Source organism: Helicoverpa armigera, chromosome 17 (genome assembly GCF_030705265.1).
Source record: "Helicoverpa armigera isolate CAAS_96S chromosome 17, ASM3070526v1, whole genome shotgun sequence".
NCBI classification, from domain to species: domain Eukaryota; kingdom Metazoa; phylum Arthropoda; class Insecta; order Lepidoptera; family Noctuidae; genus Helicoverpa; species Helicoverpa armigera.
The window spans coordinates 5,067,664-5,091,462 of NC_087136.1; the positions used below are offsets into that span (position 1 = coordinate 5,067,664).

The 23,799-nt window shown below is 36.8% G+C and overlaps 1 protein-coding gene across 1 annotated transcript; it reads left to right on the forward strand.

Moving 5' to 3' along the window:
- Nucleotides 1-9,076: 9,076 nt before the first annotated feature.
- Hwt (heavyweight) lies at nucleotides 9,077-23,774 on the forward strand. Its single transcript, XM_021341690.3, is given in 8 exon segments — nucleotides 9,077-9,473; nucleotides 14,344-14,788; nucleotides 17,905-18,307; nucleotides 18,309-18,367; nucleotides 18,370-19,962; nucleotides 20,458-20,602; nucleotides 20,728-20,847; nucleotides 20,984-23,774. Coding segments are annotated over 8 exon segments (3,021 nt in total). The 5' UTR covers nucleotides 9,077-9,404; the 3' UTR covers nucleotides 21,171-23,774.
- The last annotated feature ends 25 nt before the right edge of the window (nucleotides 23,775-23,799 follow it).

Here is a 23,799-nt window from a genome sequence, read left to right on the forward strand (position 1 = left end):
ACTTGCATAAGCCAAGGATATCATGACTCACGTTTTTTTCTTCCACACACACGCTATTGAACGTACCCATACATTTGTAGGGGTGTGTCATTGTTTTGACTACTACCTATTGTTATATCAGAGTACTTGTACTAATTAATACTTATATTTCATAACAAGCATTGATTTCTAAACACGTCTGGTTGGCGGATGACTAAGTGGCTTCGGCTTGCAATAATAAGCGGGTGACAGACGTACTTATACACCTATGTATACATGCTATATATGTAACGTCACATACGTGTATTTACAGTCTCAATTCTCAGTATTCTTCCATAATAGAGTCGTGCCCCCGTGAGGCGCATCCAGTCATTTGATATCATTGGTCTTATCATTATGTTCTAGTTTTTATTAATAACGTAGAAGTACTGATAAAGTTTTAGCGGCGACAAATAGTTCTATTGTTTTCTTTTATTCTTTTGTTTTAGATTTATATTACTTTATTTCGAAGATAGGCGATTTTGATACACGTACGTTAGTTATTTTACTTTTGCATTCCTTTTTAATGCAGAACTTTCTTATAATACGGCATCATTAGTCGCCATTACGGTCTATTATTTTATAGCCACTATCTATTAAACTACACATTCATTTCATTCAAGATTACTCGCTAGTAAACTTCAATTAGCAAATCCGATAGACTAATTTAGGTACAAGTTACTTGAGGCTTTCAACTTTGGCGAAGACTAAATGATTAGACAGTAAAAGGCAGGTAGTTCTGGGTTATCCTGTGGCCCGAAGGAAGGTTATACCAACCCAAGGTTACCATGAGATCATCTCATTCATTACATTAATTCGAAACCCATGACGTGCCGCGCCTTCTCTTAATACCCCTTTTTTATTGGCGCTTGACGTAGGTATTTAAAGATTGGTGCGTCATATTTTATTTGCAGAAAAAGATAATTTGTTTGTGAATGGGTTTATTGAATTGTTTTTTTTCTAGAATATGGAGCTGTGTTGTGATGCTGGTTGTGATGACTAAAAGAATGGCGTCTTAATTTTGATTCCCTGTAATTAACTAGCCATGTAACTGGACTAGTAGTCCGAGGGCAATAAATCTGAAAAAATATTTTATTAAGGCTTTGATTAGTAAAAAATCCTAATGAACAGTAAAAAAAGTAGATAGAGAAGATTGCAGATCTTAGATAGGCAGTTGCTCCCAACTTTTTGGCACTCAGGTGAATGTTGAATGGTTCTTGGAGGCTGACTCTTATGTACCTAGTTGAGAAAAAGACAGGTAGTTGATTTCACACAGCAACTGACATGAGAATGTACAATCCCGTTTCTGTAACAACAACCGCGATATAATACGATATTATAAATCTTGGCAAAGAAAGTGTTTTATAAATAAAGAGTGAGAGATTATACTTGGATGCTTGATATGTGTCAATAGACTCTGCAATGAGTCATTGTCATGTCATTCATTCTCATGTTTCACTTATGGAAAAAGTGTGATTGCAAAATGACAGGAAAGAAACATACGTAGGAATTTTGCTGGCGTAAGAGAAACTAGATGATGTTTTCTATAAAAATGTCCATTACCTGGTCACGTAATTGATACAAAGAATGTAGTTGAACATGTATGTATTTGCAGCTGTGGCTTTACCTTTAACCCAATGTAACTGTAAAAAACAAGTTAAAATACTTTTATTGCTAAACATACTTAACACAGCTAATCGTAGCTTGAACCTTAATATTTGACATGACTGGAGTACTGTTCAAAGGAAATATTACACAGTATTACGTAGAATCGTGTGACTATCATTGGACTTCAGTTTGGATATTGGACTTTATATTGAAACCGGGGGAATCCGTGTTTGTTCAATTCCCAGAATGAAACAGATTAATGTTTGACTGACGACAAAGTCCCCGTAATATCAATAGGTATTGCATAAGCGCCGTTTTCCTCAATCAAACGTATAGAATTATCTATTGTGCAAATGTTTCTAAAAATATCTATCTAATGATTCATGTGTGGCTTTTAGTCGAAAAGTTTTCCCTATTCTTTTTCTAATATATTGTTACTACGTAGGTAAATCTGGTTTGATATAAATTTTTCATGTCTTAACTGTATGTTGTTTTAAGAAAAAATACCGTAATATTGTCAGTAAAAGTAATCTTTAGTAGGACACAAATTACGATACAATTTTACGATTGCTCTATTTTACTCTGTATGTAAGCTTAAACGGGATAGATGAATATATACAGAATCCTTAAGCTGTCCATATGGTTTTCTAAAAATTCCAATAATTCGGGGAAAGGAGACTAATTCTTGCTTATGCTCTTTCCAGTTACTAACCATACTTATGACTAATACCCAAAAAAAAACTACACAACGCACGTAATAATGCTATAACTGTTTTACCATATATATACAGAGAAGATATTTATCAAACGAGCTTCCTCAATGCCTGACCTCACAGTGACGCTAAACTACGTCACATTTAACATCATCGTGACTTAACCTGAACAATGCACTGACGTTATATTCCACTACAGTGAGTAACAGGGATTTTAACTGAATAATAAACTAATAGTTTTCTTCTGAATAATTACTGTAGGTAACTTCAGTTTGTTTGGTGCGAATTATGAGTAATACAAGGATGGTATTTGGGTTGTAGGTAATAAAAGCATTGTTTTTTAAGGAAAATTTTCACTTGTACTTAGTTAGATATTACCTTTATTGCGTTCTATGTTTTATTGTTTTCATAGATTAACTTTATGAAAACCAATCTACATCAGACTAGGTATTTTAATGCGGACATATTGCATTTGAAAATAACAGATTGACTCATATATTTTTCTAGAACAAATTTTCAGCAGGTGTGGAATATTTTTATCGAGTTTTATACTGCCTGGCAATTTAATCAATGAATGATTCACTTGGGTATAGATCAGTCTGGCTGACTGTCTAAATCTGTTATCTGTATTAAGGTAGATACTGGTTGATATGATTACGTAAATCCATACAAGAAAACCTACAAGAACTGTTTTTGGTAGGTACTTATTTACTATTTCCAGGGTCATGAAGGTACTGAAAACATTCTGCATAGATTATTTTCTTCGTCGTAGACTTTTCAATGGAATGACGCGTAATTTTACATAGTTCCTGAATTTTCTATTTACAAGTAAAACTTAGGTAGGTACATGAAATGTTAATAACTGCATCACTTAGGAAATGATTTAATTAAATTAAAAAAAGATATCACAAGCTTTAAGCATTACTAATGACGTTACAAATGAGTGTGATGACCATAACTCATGATTTGAGTCATCCTGGCTTCGTAATGGTCCTTTTATTACTCATTGACATACCAATCCATCTGGTCCTATTGACGCAATAATTTCACAGAAAGCTGCGTTCTTGTAAGGGCAGCGTCATAGTGCCAATTTTTTTATGAGAAATCATGAAATGACCCCAAATGAGTAAAACTCATCATGTTCCTTCTTAAGCCGTTTATGTCACGTGCATAGAAGAGCACGTAAATGTCGGTCCTGTGACTGCGCAAATGCTTGTGCACTATAATATGTCCTACGCAGTTGGCTAATAACCTGACATGAGAATCACCCGCCGCCGTAGCCGATAATCGGCTATGAGGCCATAATTTACCAAGGCCGCGGTAACTCTTTCGAAAAATCCCACAGCCCCGGCGGGCTTTCACCCTGATGGGCCCCGTTGGGGTTTGCTAACTCTCGTTGAAGATCGCGTGGAAAAATGCGCGGTACCAACATGGGCCTGTTGTCCCCTAGAAGACGAAAAGACGATGAGGACTCCACCTGGTCCAATTGACGAAATAATTTCACAGTTCTTGTAAGGGCAAAGTCATGGTGCCCCTAACGTAGTGTGCATTAAGGTATGGTGGGAATATTGTGTCCTGGTAGTACGGTGGTTCAAGATTTGAGTCTTGAGCGGTTTTTTGAACGCTTTCTTAATATTGTGTTATACATAGCTATACAGTAGTATAAGGTCACAGTTATAAATTTGATCCTCTCGCAGATTCTTATAACGGGTATCCATTTTCTTCTCATCACGTTTTAAAGAATTTAATAAAAAATCCAAAATATATTTTAAGTAATTGCTTCGCTTTAATCGTAAATTCGGTAAGCTTTAAATAATTAAATGCCCGAATTATTTATAGGTACAATTCAAGAAGTTAAAGCGAATTATTTCAACCGAAACATATTTATCAGCATTTAATTTATATTCTGGAATACAATATGGTACATTACCCTTAGGAACTTTACGGTTCTGCATCACTGGCTATTTTGTCTGTGTTCCATGATTTGAAAGAAAACTTCTTTGATATTATTCCTCGACATTAAAAAAGACTTCTGCATAATACAAATATTTATGAAAGCTTTAACATTGACATAAAAAGTGACAGACATATTTCTAAAGAACAGAACCAAAATAATCAAGTCTAAAAATACAACCAAAATGAACCATATGTTAAAATATAAAAAAAATACTCAAACAAAAAAATAACCTACGAACGCCAAAAAATTGTCACAGCAATATAATTCGCTGTCACTCATGACATGTGACACTGACAGCGTCAAATACGCCACCTGCGTCAAAATGAGTCATTATATTCACGTGAGTGGTTGCTGTGCCATATGTGACCCAGCGAAAGGTTGGGAACCTCCGCTGACTCACTGATAACACCAGTAAATACAGCCGAATGTAATGCATGACTAATTCTGGTATGTAGAATGAGATTACCGAAATAGGTAGTCTAGTTACGTCTTTTTTAGACTGACGGACTTTTTAGTCAGCTGTTGCCATCAAAACCACTAATCAAAGAGTTGATTTAAAAGTTAATTCAGAAATTAATGTTGACCTAGTTATGTATGTAGTACCTATAAATGAAGAATTTGAAATCGTATGTGCTACAGATGACCTTAAAGAACATGATTTAGATGCATCACAGCGCTTCGGCATAGATGTTTGGAATTCTCCGATTGTGCGTTAGATTTCCGTGTTTGGTGAACGTTTTCAAATCAGTCTTTGTGGAATGGTTGTATTTTATGTTAGTCGTGTACGTGACAATTCAAATGATTTTGAGGATTAAAACTGAGCATTTTGAACTGTGGAATCTCGTCAAGATTTTACTTTGCTTCGCTTTTGCTCTCGGATTCAATCAATGCAAATCGACAGATTATTTTTGGAAATGCTACATTAATTGAAATTTATGATTCATTCATTAACATTTTACAAAGATTTTTATATTTACTTCATTATCTTAATGATAGTCGCAAAGTAATACTTGGAACGGAATATTACTTCCTATTTTGTTCAAACATTTTCGGTATGTCTTCTGTCAATATTTAGCATTCCCATCGAAGAAATTATCTTAATGACATAGACAATGCATTTCTGAACTCAGGGTCATCAGATTGATTTCTGTATGAGGAAAAACGTTTGTGTGGATATCAGTTCCGAGTGTCTTTGTTCATGTATCTAGTGCATGCTTTGCTATGCATGAATAAAGATGATCTTTTGTGTCAAAGGCTGATCTGCTCGTGTTTTTCACTACTTGTCTTTCTCATTGGTTTATTTCCTCGACAAACATTAATTCGTTATGTTTTTCTGGCAATGTTCTATCCTAAGAAATAAACACTTTTGTTTGGTGACAACAATCTTTCAACACAAACCTACACCCTCATTCTTCGATTAGCATGACAAACAGCTGTTAAACCTCGTATAAGCTTAGATTACCATGTAAACGGTATAAACTACGGACATTGGACGAACAAAATACGTTTTGTTACTTAACAACTGTCATTCAGTACTGTAGTGAAGTCATCGATAAGAGGTCGGCTGGCAGAATAAATGAGTGCATTCACCTCATTCAAGCTTAGATCATCGCTAGACTCTTGCACTGCTGCCCGGGTCCGATTGCCAATTTGTTGCGTATTAGATTTTTATTTCATTTTATTTTAGGAAAGTATAGACGGTCAGGTAGTCGACTTTTAGGTAGTTTTTTGGATTGTTTCCAAATGATTGTGTTAGGTTAGGTAACTTTAGAAACACATAATGTATTTGCGGTCCAATTATCGGACAAATAATTAAATCTCAATATTTATACTATATGTAGAATTTGACAAGATCAATAATTGCTGCAACCAAAATTAATGAGTAAACTGTTGGTATTGTAGTGAACGATAACGGATTACTTTGTTTGATTGTTCCTCATTATGTTGTCCTGAGACAATGTGTTTAACAAACACTGGTACTGCTGCCACTAAAAGAGAGGAACAATGTTGTTTTCATTGCGAACTCAAGTTGTGATACAATCTGAAATAACTTGTGTAACATCAGCATCACTGTTGCACTCTTGCAATTTACTCAGTTTGAATTTGTCTCCTTATGATTTGAACAAGAAGACAAAACTTTTTTCTATGTATCAGTATGACTCACATCCTATGCATGTTTTGCTATTTTATTTTTGTTCACACTTACTGAAGTGCGAGTGGGTAGACTCTTGAGAATTAGGGCTGTCAAAGAGATGAGCATGAGTTTCAATGAATAGCAGTAGGATTCAATAAATTGTTCCAATAGTAGCCACTATTGGAAATTTTAAAGACTCTTTCCATATTCTGGTAGATTTAGTCCATTGTTAGACTCGCATTCCTGTTGCAAGATCAATAAAACTATTGAATAATACTAAAAAGAAAAGAAAGACCAAGAACTTTACATAATGTTAAAAATAGGTGAAACATACCACAATGATGACGACAAAAAATAATGGGCTGACTAACAAAATTATATTTCTTTCAAAGCAGATTTAAAATGTGCTACATTTGTAAACTAGATCACAGTTAATGATGGCGAGAAAACAGACATACTGCCGCGTATGACTAGACTAGCCGTCGACAATGACGATGAATCACTATGAGGATTTAGACAAGCATACTATATTAATAACGTTTACTACTATACCAACCTAATTATATTCCCACATAAGTTTTTAATAGGAACTTTTAAACAAATTGTTTCACCATTCATTTCCGAGGCCCACGCGTTTGTGGCGTTGCTCATCCCTAACGGTTCGATAAATTTTATTGAGAATGACATCAGGACGGGTCTATTTGATATCGTTATTACCACATTATAGTTTTGCATGTTTTTATTAATTTGTGTGGGCTTTGAAAACAAACTTGATGTCAATGGGAATACCATACTTGAGTGTTGTGATGATCTTGACGCACCTGGTTTAATTGATACTAATCCATTGACATGTTTCGTCTTTCGTATGTTAGTGTTTATTCTGGAAGGTTACTTTAAAGATTATATTATTAGAGTTAAAGATTATTAGGAAGTTTATTATGGCTAGTTTCCAAGACCCAAATTAATAATGGAAGTTTAGTAGAGTATACAGATATTTGAATAAACTTTTATAAAATTTTTGATTCACATAATTTTTTCATGAGATATTTGGTTTTTGCGATAATGCAGATTAAAGAGTTAATAAGCAGCTTAAGATAATTATTACACAAAAATTGGATTATTTTTGATCGATTACATAATGTGAGATATGGGTTGCTAACTGACATTAAAAAAAAAACTTCATAACAAATTATGCTGATAGCAAAATATTATGTTTAAAAACATTTTAACAATTTGATATTACACAAATTGACTCTACATTCGATATATTTTATTTGGATACCTACTTACCTAATCACAAATGTTACAGTATGTTTTTTTGTAGTAATATGCGATACAATTAATTATTTTTCATAAAATATTTATATGGCATGCATGATAGACAAAAACCACTGTCCAACAAACAAAAAATGACTTAATGTCTTCTTAGAACGAACTAACATTTTTCCTCTATAACCCATGACGTCATTGAAATACTTCTGATATACTAAAACTGAACCATAAGAAAAACCATTACACAAAACGCTATATTTAGTACATTTCATTACATGTCCTTTGTGTATTGCCCACTCATAATAACAGGAAATTCTGGTTTGGAATCATAAAGGAAACACTATAGCCCATTTATTGTTGCAAACACAAAGGCTCTAGGTCGGATCACTGAGATAAAGAATTTTTGTGAAAGGTGTGAACCAGAAACAATGGTATATCCTTGGCTTAAGTTACAAACTGAGAATCAACAAATAGTTGTCTATTGTCTTAACACTTTGTAACGCCATGCTTCATTAGAAGATTAGAAGCACTTGGCCGAAAATTAACATATCTTCTTTTTATGCCCGTACTCTAAAAGCATAGGTCAACTTGGCATATTTGTTTATAATTAGCGTTTCACATCAAGTTACGCAAAAACTCGATGCCCATAAAAGGTCGCCTCATAAATGCCAAACGGCCAAACTTAGATCGGGCCGTCTCCAACTGTATCTATTTTTCCACGAGTTTTATTATCACTTGCTCGCTAACTACTAAACTGTCGTTTAACGATCAGACGTAGAGAACCATTGGTCACTAAAAATTATTTATTGTTGGCACCGTTGTTTGTATTGGCTGTATCACAGTATCTATGTTAGTTTCGAAAGCGCTTGCAACTATTTCTAATCTAGTTCGTTTCTATTTTAATTACGTACTGGGTACCCGAGCCGACATTCCAAAGACAACATTGATCTCAGTACAGTTCGCTATTGTCATTGTGACTTAGGTAGCTCGACATGTCTAACGCGTAAACGACCTCAAAACGGCATTCGACCTAGTCGAGCGTAATCTAACATAACTCAAGTCGGATCGAAATCCAAACGCGAAAGTTTACGTTTCGTTACTCAACCACGACCCACGATATTTTGTGCCTTACGCTGTAAATATTAAAGTTCATTATTGTATTCTATAATCAGGGACACGTGCGGAATGGAGGTATTAATGGAGTCGGCTATCTACAACAAAGCATTCCAGCGCTTTACAATTCCGGCCGGTTTACTAGCGTGTTCGCTATCGTTCTTTTTGTACAGCGCTACATCGCTGCCGTTGCTTTTCGGACCGCGATGACTCAAGCCTCGGTAAACAGTATGCGGGGCGATGAGTCACCGTTTTACACATTCGCGTATAGCGTTTGAGTAGTGTTGTCAGTCTACAGTTGGACTCGTCAAGTAACCGAACCGTCCTAGGCGTTTATATCGCAGGGTTTACTGCCAAGCGCCTAGACTTAACACATAATTGGCGAGATAAGCTGCTGTTGTAACAAACATTTTGTGTACGAAGAACAAGAACAAGTTTGTGTGAAAGTGTAGGTCTAGTTTTGTAACCTGTGTGTGTGTGCGTGTCGGTAGTGAAACGGTCGATAAAGTTGGTGATCGTTCTGTGCTATTTGTGGATTCCTTACATACTGTTGGATTTGTTTGTGATAAGTTGGATTTATGATTTGACAATGCCGTCGAATAAGAAGCTGATTTCAAAGATGCGACAGATCGCACAGTGGATCTTAGTGGTGCATGTGGTGAGTTATTCATTCAATTCATTCACTTCGTACATCACGTTATCTAATGTTTGGAGTAAGATGAACTAGTTACCGAATGCCTTTAATAATATTGTTACAAAATCAATGTTTAATGTGATTAGAGGCAACATTATATGTTAATGATGTGCGCGTGAGAAGTCATATTCAATTAAACTATTACAAGGAGATTCGAATATAAACACACAATTTACTCAAGTGTTCGAGGAATATACTAAAATTGAGACAGTAGTAAGTAAATATTGATTAGGAGCCTCCGACCGATCCCGGGGGTTGACTTAACTCAGTTACAAGTTCAGAGAGCAAAGTTTACTCCTTGATACGAGAGGCGCAATCTTTTCTCCTTTCAAATGCGAAAATAAAATCCCAATAAAATACCTAAAACTTTTATAAACATGAAAACTTAGAAACTAGATGAGATTCAAAAGGACAGACAATACACAAAGGACAAATCGTTCTCCATTGTTGACAAGTAACGAATCTAGCACTTAAGTAAATAGTATCTTTACTGCATTTATCATTGCTGTTTTAGTTGAACCCTATTGTTCTCAAGTACTGTCAATTACAAAAGATTTATCACTAGATCACCACTCCATCCGGTTTGCTGGAACTTAGGGACCATAGTAAAATTTTCTCGCCTTACAAAAGCTTAAGTTCTGACGGATGAACAACGTTCACAAAAGGAGCAAATCTCATCTGTGTCCCTTTTGTAGTCACAATGACGACCATAAAAGACCATTCAGGCAACTTTTTTAGTTCCCAAAAAACTTGTCATGCTCATTGTGTTTATTCTTGCTAAGTAATTGAAGCAGTGAGAAATAAACATAGAAGCGTCATTCAAGATAAATCAAATTTTCGTCATAATCAGGTCCAATTAGTTGTGCTTTATTCGTACTACTGAATTTGAAGAATACTCAGGGTACGATGACCTTATAGAAGAGGTGTTGAAAATTTCTTCCATAATTGCTCCCTTCATTGAAACTCGCAAGGGTCTACTTACAGGGACCCCCGCCCTTTGGCTGTCTCGGACTTGCTACTAAGTAATTAAGCTTATTTCCTTTGCTTGTTTTGTCGTTTGAAACAATTGTGTACTTGGTTAGTCAAATACACAGCCAAAATATACGACTTAGTCACAGAATTCCAAAATAGAATAGGAGCTATAAATTAAAACAGATTTGAAGAGCTCTTACAATCCAATTTTCTGAATACGATTTGTATTTCTCGATTTTTCATTGCCAAAGTAAACATTAATATTATGACTCGGTGACTAGACATGTCACAGACACAGGGCTTTGAGCCAATATCAAATTGAAATGCGCCATCAAAGCCCATGAAAGTGAAAAGAATAAAAGACAATCTGTTTAATTCAGTTGTATGGGACCTGTTTGCGGTCTCTGGTTTGCTGAACGTGACCAGACAGTAGCTGGCGGCGGCCTAGGCATGACCGTGCCAATTGCCGACCGGCAAATGCAATTCCACCTAACGAATTCTTATGTTGTTCTATTTTATATTGCACTGCAATCTGTTCTGTTTGCACATCTGTGCAAAGCAAAAGCAAATACCTGGCTTTCAAATAAGTCCTCAATTCCATATCAGCACGTTCAATCAAAACAAGAAGTGATTATTTGAAATTGTTGTGAATGTTTGAGATTTTTACGTTGATAGTAAGTTAGTAGTCGTCATCATTTGTTATTGTAAACAAAACAAGCAACTGCGCTGGTGACTCACGTTTGTCTTCAGACGCAGATGTTAAAAGCTTTGCTAATTAGTCACAACCTCTATGTTTAATCCTTGTATGCAAGGATGTGAGAAACGACTTATTGTTTTTTCTTTAGCATTTGGAATTCTACAACGTTTGCTACATTTTAACCTGCCCATCTAGATCTGTTCAAGGTTTTATTAAACAATGCTAAATAAAGCACTAGCCTATAAGGAGCATCAGTTTCTCACAAAATATTTCTGATATTTTTGTTTTATTATGAACGTAGGCAGTTGTTTCCATACACTATCCTTATTTGATAATCGATTGATTCACCATCTAAAAATATTAGTGGGTGTGGAAAAGTTTACGAAAAAAAGTATAGCTATAATCGCGCATTACCATATTGAAGTCACGCGACACCGCGCTATTTTAGTTCGGGATCCCAGGAGGCGTGTCTCCGGTATTAATACATCGGGCCGGGCCGGTGACTCATCTGGTCGTCTGAAAGCTCCGTCTTGTCCCACATCCTTCATACTGTTTGTATTACTCATACTGGGTGAACCCGGAATCGTTTATATGGACGACTTCGCCGGTATCTAGAGCTTGTTTATTATTAACGCGATTGTCTAAGACAAATTATACAATGACGTGTGCAAATTCAAACAAGAAGGAATCCCCTTCGTTGCCAACACATTCTGAAACATCTCAGTCAGATATAAAAAACTCATTAGAAGATATTTATCACATGGCAAAAGAACTTCAAAGGTCGCAATGAGTCACATGTAAGGACATCAGTTTACGCGTGCTTTGAAAACTAATGCGCATTTATTTTAGATCCTGGATTCCACAAGGCTTACCCAATATTTCCGAGAAATTAATTTATTTCTGCTTATAAAATATTAATGATAGTCTTCTCGGTGATCGATGGTCTTAAATATAAAATGTTCATTTATTTCCTTGTTTGTTCTTTGTCCGAGTTGCGACTTGATCTCAATCAAGGCCAGTATTGTTTATCTTATTTCGACTTCCTTCCTTAGATGCAGTTAGCTTTGAGTAATAGACATTTTAGTTCTCTAATTTGCATTTTCTCTTTGATTTAAAATTGGCTTGACCTGTTGCTTAATTTTTTTCGCAGTTTTTTATGTAGAAGAATGCGGATCTAACCGCTTTTGGTATGCAGGTGTCTATGTAATATTAGGTGTTCTAAAATTTATAACATGCTTCACTTTTAAATGCAAAACAGTATCGTCAGTAATACAATCGTCGGTACCGCTTTGGTCAGTTAATAGGCTATTACTTTTAGAACTGGCGTATGTAGCAGGAAGGTAATTACTATTGTACAGTCAGCGCTACCGTTGTACGAATGTATACGTAATATGAGTGCAGGAAGTGAGCTGTTGACTACTCTACCCCATTATACGATACAATTGATGAATGGCCAGACGCGAGCATGTGTGCTTGAGCAGAATTCAATTTGATCCCTTTCAAAGTTAACCCTTACGCCTGAATGGCGGTATTGATTTGAATCTGTAAATAAAATGCTGAGGGGACTTGCTAGTTTTGTGCAAAAAGTTTTTTTTATTATTTCTGTTTTGTGGTAATAACTGTCCTTTTGATCTTATTCTTCTTGTTTTATCTTGGTAATATTATGCAGATTAGATTATGTATGCTTACTGATAGTATCAATTTCCCCAACACGGGTGGGAAAAGGCTACTCAGATGACGACTGATAATATCGATTTTTGTTATGATGAACCTTAAGATCATACATGGAGTTTTTTTGCAATTTGTACTTATAGGTATTTGCTTAGTCCAATTATGTCAGACTTTAATTAAGCATCAAAATATGCAAATAAAGAGCGTAGAAATCTCTGTAGACATCGCAAATCAAAACTGGAGGGTGGCACGGCCGACGTTTAATTATGTAAATAAATTTTCATGCATAGCAAGGAATCGTTAAACAATGCGCCAGATGAACCGAGCCTACCCTTCTATAGCTAAAGTTTAAAAGAGGACTGCCCCTCGGGCAAAAACGGATCACCCTTTTGTTCTTTTTGACGTACCTAAGTCCAAGTTTTGGACAAAATTCCATTTAATAAACACGTATAACGAGTACTGTATTGCATTATACATTCGCACGGTATTCAGCGTTACAAATGTTGCCATAAAAGTGTTGCGTAAACACTGATTATTACGTAAGGTACGGCGTGCGTATGGTGAACTATTTACGTAAACAACTCTCTAGTCGGAATCCATCTGAGCTGCTACTAATTTAACCCTTAATGAGTGCTGGTACAGACCCTTCGTGTCCGGAGGCGAGGAAGCGGGAACTCATCACTGTCTCTAATGGCCTGAAACCACCCCCGGGTTAAACAGATATCATCTTATAAACAGATTCGAAAAATAAAAACATGCGATCCCGTCTGGATTGTCTCTCATTATTTTGTTGGTACGTGAAATTTTTAATTGCAAGTTTGTATGATGCGGATACGAAGTGCTATGTGTTTGTGTTTACGTGGCATTTACGAAAAGGTTTAGTCATCATGGATAATAAATACTCGGTTCTTTACTTATTATCAGGTTCATGTTGATATTACTTGTAACATATTTGGTATATTTTTTCCTGCCCTTTCGGTCACGACCGGATGAAATAAAAGCAACAAACATCTCAGCAATGCGCTATAAAAATTTGTCTTCGCACGAACTAAATTTGGTAGAGTCCCCTGAAATGTTATCACCTCATAGTATCGTCGATGCACACAATATCTCATAATATTCTTTATATCCGTCCCCATAAACAGAAACGGGTCGTGGTAATGACGCCCCGTCGAGGGGAGAGAGGACGTCTAACCGGCCGTTACGGTCGCTGAATATGTGACCGCTGCATTTTATTACCACTTTACTCTGCCACATAATCGACCTTCATGATGAAGGGCTTCTTTCTGACTAATAGTCAGCTGGTATGCAATGCCCCTTGTCCTACATGTTCGAAGCTTGGACAGGGTTAATTGTTCAGAGAATTCCTTTCAGTTATTAATGGGGCAATTTGACGCAATTCCTCCAATTGAAAGGGGGATAGGAAATAGAACGTCCATGATATTATTTAAATTAAAAGGAAGCCCATTCATTTGAACTTTCTCGTTGTTCTAGGTTGAATTTATAGAAGCATACTGCACACCACGCGACACAGCCCGCCGTTCCCCACAACGCAGCCGGCGCTCCAGAGAACAGCGTCGCTCCCCCGAAGCCACCAGATGGCGCTACGAATCCCGCCGAACAAATTACGACTTTGACTCGTGTCGGCGACCATACGAATACGAGACAGAGGCTCGAGACGGCCGGAGGTATTACGGGAGAGAATTCGACGGGGATTCTGGGAGACGTGCGGAATTTGACGCTGGGTCAGCAAGACGCCGTGCGGATTACGAGTCCGCAAGGAGGACCGACTTTGACTTGTCGGCTCCCAGTGTATCAAGGCGCAGTCCTGAGAGTGCCCCTGAGGGTTCAGTAGAATCCCCGCCAGAACCGGCACCTTCAGCTCCATTGAGACACGAAAGACAGAGTAGACACAGATCTCAACCATACTACGAATCTGGTAAGTCATATTATTTGCTACAAGAACAGAAACCTAAATAAGTATGATGATAACACAAACAAAAGAGTAGGTAAACTTATGAAAAATATCAAAGAAGATAACACATGACTCACAATAAACATAACAATAGTATTTTTTGATAATGTCAATTCATGCCCGCAACGAAATTTATGAATGTTTAGGCAAAATGTTACCAAGTGGGAAGCGATTAGATTAGGTGAAGTAGATAACTTTGATTCTTTGAAATAAATTGTGATAAATATTGTAGGTATCAGTAGGTATTGACCGCATTAGAAGTCTTTTAATTAGTACAATAGGTACAGAAAAATAACGACATTAATTAAGTTAATTCAATGAAATATGACGCTTCACTTCCTTTCTTTCGCGCAATGCTAATCAATTTAATATGACGGGCATAAGAACATAAGAACCAAATTCGTATTCATTGTAATCGATTGGCAAAACATCCTTGAAATAACACAACAGAATTCGGATTACATGCAAAATCATCATATTTGTATTCAACCATTTTTTTATGCAATCCGAGTAAACTGATTTCCACATATTTTAGATTACAATGTTACGAATTCAAGGCTAGATTCCTGGATTCATTTCGAGTTTCAAGAATGCTTTCGTATGAAAATAAAACTCAGTTAACGAAGCTACTGTAAAATGAAACTTGCAAAATTGACGTTAAATAGCTTGTAGACGGCTTGAAAAACAACGAAATTTCGCGCTTCATTTTCTCAGTTTACATGGAAGCTCTTACTTTTTTAAGAACATCCTCGTCTACGGCGGTCGGAACAAAAGGTCCATTCTTCTACTGCAACAATCGTGGCAGAGCCTAGTTAGGCCATTGTTTTCTCTGTGGTTAGAAATATGCAGTCCTGCCTTTATTAAAAAAACCTCTCCTCAGATTTTGAAGACGCAATCTTTGTTCCACAAATCCACAATCATAATTAGGTCAGTTTAATCTGGCACGAAATCTTGGTATGTGATCTGGTGTACCTATAGTAAATATGTGACCGGTTGGATACTTTCCAGAATTTATTGGTAAATTACTGCTGTAATCACAACATGAATATGTGTAAAATACAAAAAAAACTGATAGATTAATAAAAAACTATTTCTCGTTTACGATGGAAAGAAACATTAATCAGCGTCTAAGCCTTTTGCAACAAAGTACATCTACGTTATCGGAGAACGCAAGTACTTGCCAAGCATTAATTACACGATTGCATTTTTTTATCATTCAGGGACTTTCATTCGCTAATACCAGCTAGTATTGAAGCAACAATAGCAAGTTTTAATCAGCCCTTTTGTCGTTTGTCCGTCCGTCTAGACACGGCTGAAAAAATGTCCGGGATTTTATAATAACAGATGCTTTTGTAGTGAGTCGGTGTGTCTGTTGCTAGATTAGTTTTTTTTGCGCGACTAGTTTACTGTGAAACTTTTCAAAGGCCTTCATAACCTAAATTCGAAAGGATCTCTTGGGGACACAAAGGTTTGAATACATGGAGTAGAAAATCGATTCCAAAGGTTTAAGCACGATACGAAGTCGATTACCTTTAACCTTTCACTGCCAACACACTTCAGAAAGACATTTAACACGTAAATCGGTGCAATTTAACAAATTTCGAGTCCCGCGGCCTGGTCATCCACGCGGAAAAGTAATTACGTCACCTAATGACGTCACTTACGCTCCCATCTGCACTCTCCACGTCGCTAATAGACAATTTGCACAGTTTTTGACGTCGTTTTGTACAATCGACGCAACGTGTTGAACGTATTGGGATTCCTCTTGTACTTGATGACAGTAATTTGGCTCGCAATTGTATTTGTGACAATGTGTTTCGAAAAATTCTGATAGTATGAATAATGTGAATTGAATGTGAGTTTATTTACAGCCTCGTAAATATTTGAGGGATAATCTGACGAAGTAAGATTTCAAACAAATGAAAAAATAAATCTCTGTTTCATAATAAAAGTTTTACAAACTACAAAGAACAATGCTCTACAGAATAATCTAAATGAGGCAACGGAAAATACGGTATTAAAACAAAAGACGCGCCGAGCTTGTTCTAGGGAGCGCATTAAAAAAAGTTTATTATAAAATGGCATACTACTGCCTACGATTCGTTAGTTCTTTCCTATCGTCGTGGCTTTAAAATCCAGACTTTTATGTTCATGATGCATTCAGAAGGAGTCCTTTGTTACACGAAGCAAGGAATACTCGTTAGGGTATTTCGTCGTGCCTTTGAAATAACATTACCTTTACGTGTAGGCACGTGTGAGGGGCTTAATTTATTCAAACACACAATGTGTACCTAGTTAATCTCACTAAGGTACTTCAAATCCGATTGAATTGGAAATGAACATAAAAGTTTGTAAAACGAGGGAGTAAAATCAAAGAGAATCGTTTTAAATACGTCGTTAGCTGGAATAAGTACTAGTTAATTAAACCAATTCATTTAGGTAAATGCAAATAAGATAACTACCTCGTAATGTCAAATCAAGATATACTCTATGACAGGTACCTCAAATTATACTTTCAGGGCAGATAGTAAATAACATTTCTTTTGAGTGATAAAAAGTACAAATTTAATTAACGATAAGGTAAAACAGTTTAATGAATATTTTGAATATCTCCAAAGCGGGACGTTTATCAAAAGAACCCTTTGTCCTGTCCCCATTCCCTTGTGAACGCAAATAACAACTACTGGAAACGATGTCTAATTTATAACCATAGAAATTCGACAAAAGCATTCTTCACAAAGTCGTAATACCAGTACCAATGAATTTATGAACATACTTTGGATTCAAAAAAGATTTTATAAACTTTTCCACGTTCTTGAAAAAATGCTTTTCAATTCTTAACAATTGGTTGCATTCTTGAGGGGATCTGGATTCACAATCCGAACATTGGGGTTTAAACGACGTCACTTGAGACAGGCTGAGCCACATCAGGAATAGGAGAAAATTGTAAATCCACGTCTGGCTCGTTACCAGCCTTAGTTTATTTTATAAAGATATTCTTGAAAACCCAGTCGTTTCCTAGAAATGATTAAGATACTTCAAGATAATGTTTGTAACATAATATTTTTCTGTTGTTTTAGAATCATCATCTGAGGATCGTTCATCATCATCAGAAGGAGAGGAAGACGAATTTGGCGAGTTTGATCCATTCGCTACAGCACCTTCTCTACATTCCCCAGACAGTGGCCGTTCAGATCCACGATACGCTAACGCGCCGCGAAGAAACCCTAGTCCATACTACTACGGTGACTTGTTTAAAACACCTCAACAAGTACCAACACCATCTGCCCCTACTATTTCTACAACATCATCTTCTCGTGGCCCAAGATACAGAAAATCAGCCAGTTTAGACGCACCCCACGTTGCACCCAGACCGAATCTCCCAAAAAGATTCTCAGTTGCTGAAGATGGTTTCCGTGAGCTAGAGCGCTCATCATCTTCGTCTGGTGAGAGCGCGTGGATGCCGCCGAGGCGTCGCGGACGCGGCCGGCTGCGCGTGCGCCGCGCCCGAAGATGTAGAGGAGCATCGTCCTTCTCGCAGCGTCTTTACGTGCCGGCGCCACTGCCCCGCTGGCCGCAAGAGATGACCACCAGACAGATTTACGAAACAGCTTTCGACTGCAAAATTGCACGTTCAGATGATGATTTGGACGACTTTGACAGAGTCAGCAACCACCCTGCTCTTCTACAAGCCGAGGACCGTAAGGTTATTTCTTCCGCATCATCGGCCTTTGAAGCTGTGGAACGCAGTGAGCCAGACTACAAAGGTCGCCGAAAGGTGACTATGAAAACGGACAGTGTTCGACGTTCTAAAATCCCTACTATTCGCCAAAAAAGGGAGAATGAGAACAACGCTTGTGCCTTGTCAGAGGAATTGGAAAAGGTTCATATCGAGGAAGATGGACGAACAGCTTCCACCTCTCAACTCCCACTTCGTGGTTATACTCCGTCACCACCATCAACAGCGCCTTTGCCAACAAAATTTCAACAGAAGGATGGCTCTGCAATGAATAGTATTAAAAGCGCTCCAAATTTGCCTCAGTCACAACCCGCGCACCCTCGTCTTAAAGACTTAAGGTTGCCTGTAAAATCCCTGCGTGCTCGGGACACGCCTACGAGTAGTGATGCCAGCATGGCTGATGTCAAAGGTTCAGTATCTACTGAACTAGATCTGGGACAACGTCTGAGGGATTCGAGTCGCGAATCACGCGATGGTGATGATGAAGGAGGGCAATCAAAAGACGGTATTTTTTTAGAGATTAAGGGCCGGCCCACTTCCGATTCTGACACACCTGAATTGAATCGGTATACGGGGCCAAAGGGGGTCGGCCCTATAATGGAGTTTAAGGGAAGGCCTGGAGTAATTCGTCCGCGTCGCAAGTACTCTAGTACAGAAAGTATGGCTACGAGTAGCAGCGGAGGCAGCATGGAGTCATTGCGAAGTAGTAATAGTGAAGGGGACAGGAGTAGCAGTAGTTCAGAAAGTCGACATTCATCGTCGCTAAGTTCACATAGCTCTGACTCTGGAAATGTGCCATTCACAAAGTCCCATCATATGCAGCTGTCGGGGTTTGGGCACCATCCTGCTAAGTTGCACATTTTAAGCCCCATTTCTGACAAATCATCACAAGAACCAGCATCAGAAACTTCTGATAATAACAAAAATAACAACTCTCAAAAAGTGTCTCCTGAGGACTGTGATACTGGTAATACAACAATGCAAACAACTGTTGAAATCGTTGCCAAACCTAAGCGCCGTGCTTTACAAAACAGGAATCTTTTGAACCTTACATTTAGACACTCCACTACTGGTGATTCTGAAATTCAAGGCTCTGACAGTGGAATATCAATTCATTCAAGAGAAGGCGTGGACTCACGAAACGCATTCATCAATTTTAAAAATAGTAATACTGAAGAAGAGCGTAAAGACGAAGATGTTGATCTATCAGATCTTCCTTTCGATATGCCCAAATTGAGGAGACGACGGGCTGAAGCCGAAGCCGACTTACGATCCTTGCCATTTGACATGCCTAAACTGCGCCGAAAGTTGCGCGGACAGTCATTACAGCTAAATAATGATTTTGGAGGGGCAATCTCGAATGCCTCATCTAGCCAAAGCGTGCAAGATTTAAATCAAGGTTGGTATTGTTTAAAAATATATAAATATTGTTATACTAAAACTAGAGAAAATCAAAATATCCCAATCGATTAGAACTTTCCCTAAGGGCTTTTTAATAATTCCATTACGTCAGAAGGATTTACACGTCAATCTTGTGCGAAAGAAGTATACTCGAAGGGTCTGTCGTCTCGAATTGTTGGTTCCTTCTAACTCGAAACGACCGCTCCCGCATTATGCCGATTAAGACGTATGACTTCGGATTGCTCCACACGAAATTCTCTGGTCTAACGCCCATCCAATATTTAATTTGCTTGAGTGCTTTTTGAGGGAACTTTTTCCTGTACATGTTGGGAGCAATTTGTAACCGTTCAGCTGAGTTAGGAGTTCGTATCGCAGAGAATTGCGTGTGGTTTGACGTAATAGGCAGTGGCATCTTAGATTCAATCATTCCTTTAAAAAGTCAGTTTAATGATGTGACTGATTCTCTAACATCAATTCTATTGCTTGTTTACAGGAAACAAACACAAACCGAATTTGAAGTTGAATTTTGATAGCGGCAGCGGTGGTTCTAGCAGTTCCAAGGGATTGCATCTGAATTTGGGACCTATAGCTCCGCCTCGAGATTTGGTTGACGCTTCTCTCCCACTTGACCGACAAGGGTAAGTTATTTTCCTAATAAGCATTGAGTTTATACACAAATATGACTATGTTTAGTTGACTTTAAATACAAATATGATAGATTATATTATAAGACAGAAAGTAATTAAATTCTTATTTATTACAGGTGGTACCACGGGACCTTATCGCGCGTTGAAGCTGAAAGTCTGCTAAGGGATGCGGATGAGGGCGCTTTTTTGGTTCGAAACAGCGAATCGGCCAAACACGACTATTCGCTTAGTCTAAAGTGAGTATTCACTATCTGCAGACGTCGCTTATTTAAGAACATAATATAACATTGAGTCATCTCTGTTGTTATCTGTTTGCTACGTCTTTGGAATATTTGGAACACAATACTTATCTGGGTTTTCCTTACGTTTCAGATCGACACGTGGTTATATGCACATGCGTATTTGCCGTAGTACGGATGGCTACACTTTGGGCGGTGCGGCGACAGCATTCCCCACTGTGCCGGCTCTGATGCGGCACTACGTCACTGCCCAGAGGCTTCCAGTACGAGGTGCGGAACACATGGCACTGTCCACACCTTTGCCAGCCGTCCTACTATGAACATCCCATAAGGAAATATGGGTTTTAATTTTGAGTGAACCTCGACCAACTGAACTTGGTCGGTTCGAAGTTTGGAAAGGTGTACATAAACAGCGATCGGAAATCCAAGGTGTGATTATTTTTTGTTTAGATTGCTGATGAAGCACAAGTGAAGGAGTTACTTATCGTATTTGTATTAGCTTTAGGAAACCAGTGAATAATACCAAAGAATTCGATAATTTTTGCTATAAAACTGGCTTACATTATTTTGTATACGCTCAGGTAGCAGTATAATTATGCTAGTCCAGAATATCGCAGCCACATAATATGAAATATAATATATTATTTATTCGCATATAATCATTTTCACATTTAAATGTACGAGTATACTTACTATGTGTAACGAAATAGGTACTTATGTTGTCTTGCTTCATATTACTCATTCATCGTTTATCTTATGCATTGATATCCATATATCTTTTATTAATCAGTGTTAACTATATGTATATTGTACGTTTGTTTGGTATTGACGCAAACGATGATATTAGGTTTATTGTATGATAATTCGTTTTGCAAACATTTTGCGATGAATCATCAAAACATGTTAATCTGACCTCTGTGTTAATTTGCAATAACATGGCCTAAACAATAGTCTAGTAACGTAATTACCTATTTGCTATTGGTCTTGTCACGGATACAGACGTCACGCTTGCGGTAGACTTTGTACTAAATGTTATTCTTGAATCATAAAGTATAGAATACATCAGCAAACTAGCTAATTACGTAAGTTCGAAAGTAGAGGAAAATTCCTTTACACTAAGACACAGTGACAGTTATAAAATACTTGATTTTATTATTGCAATAGAGAACGCTTCATTGCAGACATTATTTAGGACGATATTGCCATGAATCACGTAGATACAGGTGTGAAGAATCAAGTCTGAATATAAATTCGTTTTAACAATAAGTGACTCACTATGAAAACATTCAACTTTAAATTAAAAGCGCGTAAACTGCTTACGTAAACTATAAAATGTATTCAGCAAGGTTAAAACAAATCAGATTGCAAACCGTGGAATATTTATGTAGCAAACATGAAATAGGTGGGTACAGTTGTCACATTGACGAGTACACATAAAATAGAGCCTTGATTATATAGATACAAGGTTGAATTTCGTAGAAAATGTCATAGCATGAGTCACGAGCACGTGGGCTGAATAGACACGAAAATAATATCGATTTAGTACAAAATTGTACGGAGTAGATTTGATGTCAGTTGGTCACTTTTTTATAAACTGTATGTCAAACATAGTAGATATAGAACATACATACTTATTTATATCGAAACCTCAAGTGTGTGTGCTAATTTTAAAATAACTTTTGAAATATTGTCGACACTTCTTGCTTTTACTGTGGAGATAATGAATAAATGTTGTCAGACCATTTAACATGATGCAGATATTTAAAAGAAACATATACACTTGAGGACAAAACATTGGCCAACATGAAACGATATTAAATAGAAATGAATTTTGATATAGCTTTCATACTAATAGTGAAGTCTTAAGCTAATCATGATAATAATGGCACATAACAGAATAATATAAGATCATAGATGAAGATTGCACATGTTATGTAACTTTCACATGATGACTTATTTATATTTTTTGTTAATTAGAATTTAAGTAGAGTAACGGGATGGATTATGGGGCCCTCAATAATGGATAGTTTTAGTTCCTCTTCATAGTTTTATATCTGCTGGTACTTTTACAACGATTATGATTGACGGCCAGTGGTATACTCAATGAAAGGTGTAGCAGCTATATTTAATAGATTTTTCTGTGATTTTGTGTTAAATACAATAAAAGCCAAAAAAACGTTGTGTATTATAAATTAAGTTCATCATATTTATTGTGTAACGCATATTCATGCTTAATTATGTTCACATTTGTGTAATAATGTACAACAAGATCTCATGATTATACTTCCTTTGTATGATTCAGTTACCCTAGTGTTAATTTTGATTGATTTGTACCTGATTTTTTGAACGAAACGTTGTTTGAGACTTAAAAGAAAATTACGTTTTAACAGATTTATTTTGTTAATTAATTAAGTGATCATTAGAATAATATTAACGTAGATATGTATGGGAATGAACGAATTTTTCGAATGTATGTGACATTTATTATTGTATGTAATTACTTAACCACCGCAGAGCAGCTTTTGCAAGCGTGCAACTAATTTTAATATAGAACTTAATATACCGTTTTATTATTAAGCCGTGGTACTTATTACATGAGAAAAGGAATCATTTGGGTCCAGAATCATCGTCCTTGACGATTTTTAACATCTACATTTTGTAGAAAGCATAATTTCTTATTTATCCGTCTCATGTATTATGTACGAAGTATGATTATGTAGTAAACGCGTAAAGGAAGGTAGACTAAAGAACGGATAAAATTCTTATATTTGGAAGTTTTGAAAAAGTGTCAAAATTTTTTTCATGAGCGTGTAGGTCCCGATACGGAGTTAGGTAAAAATTATAGCTTATAGTAGTTATAATCAACTGTAATTTTGAAGGTGTAGTTTGAAATTGACGATGAAATAAATTCCATAAAAATAAAATATATTTCTTTTATTCCTGTTACCC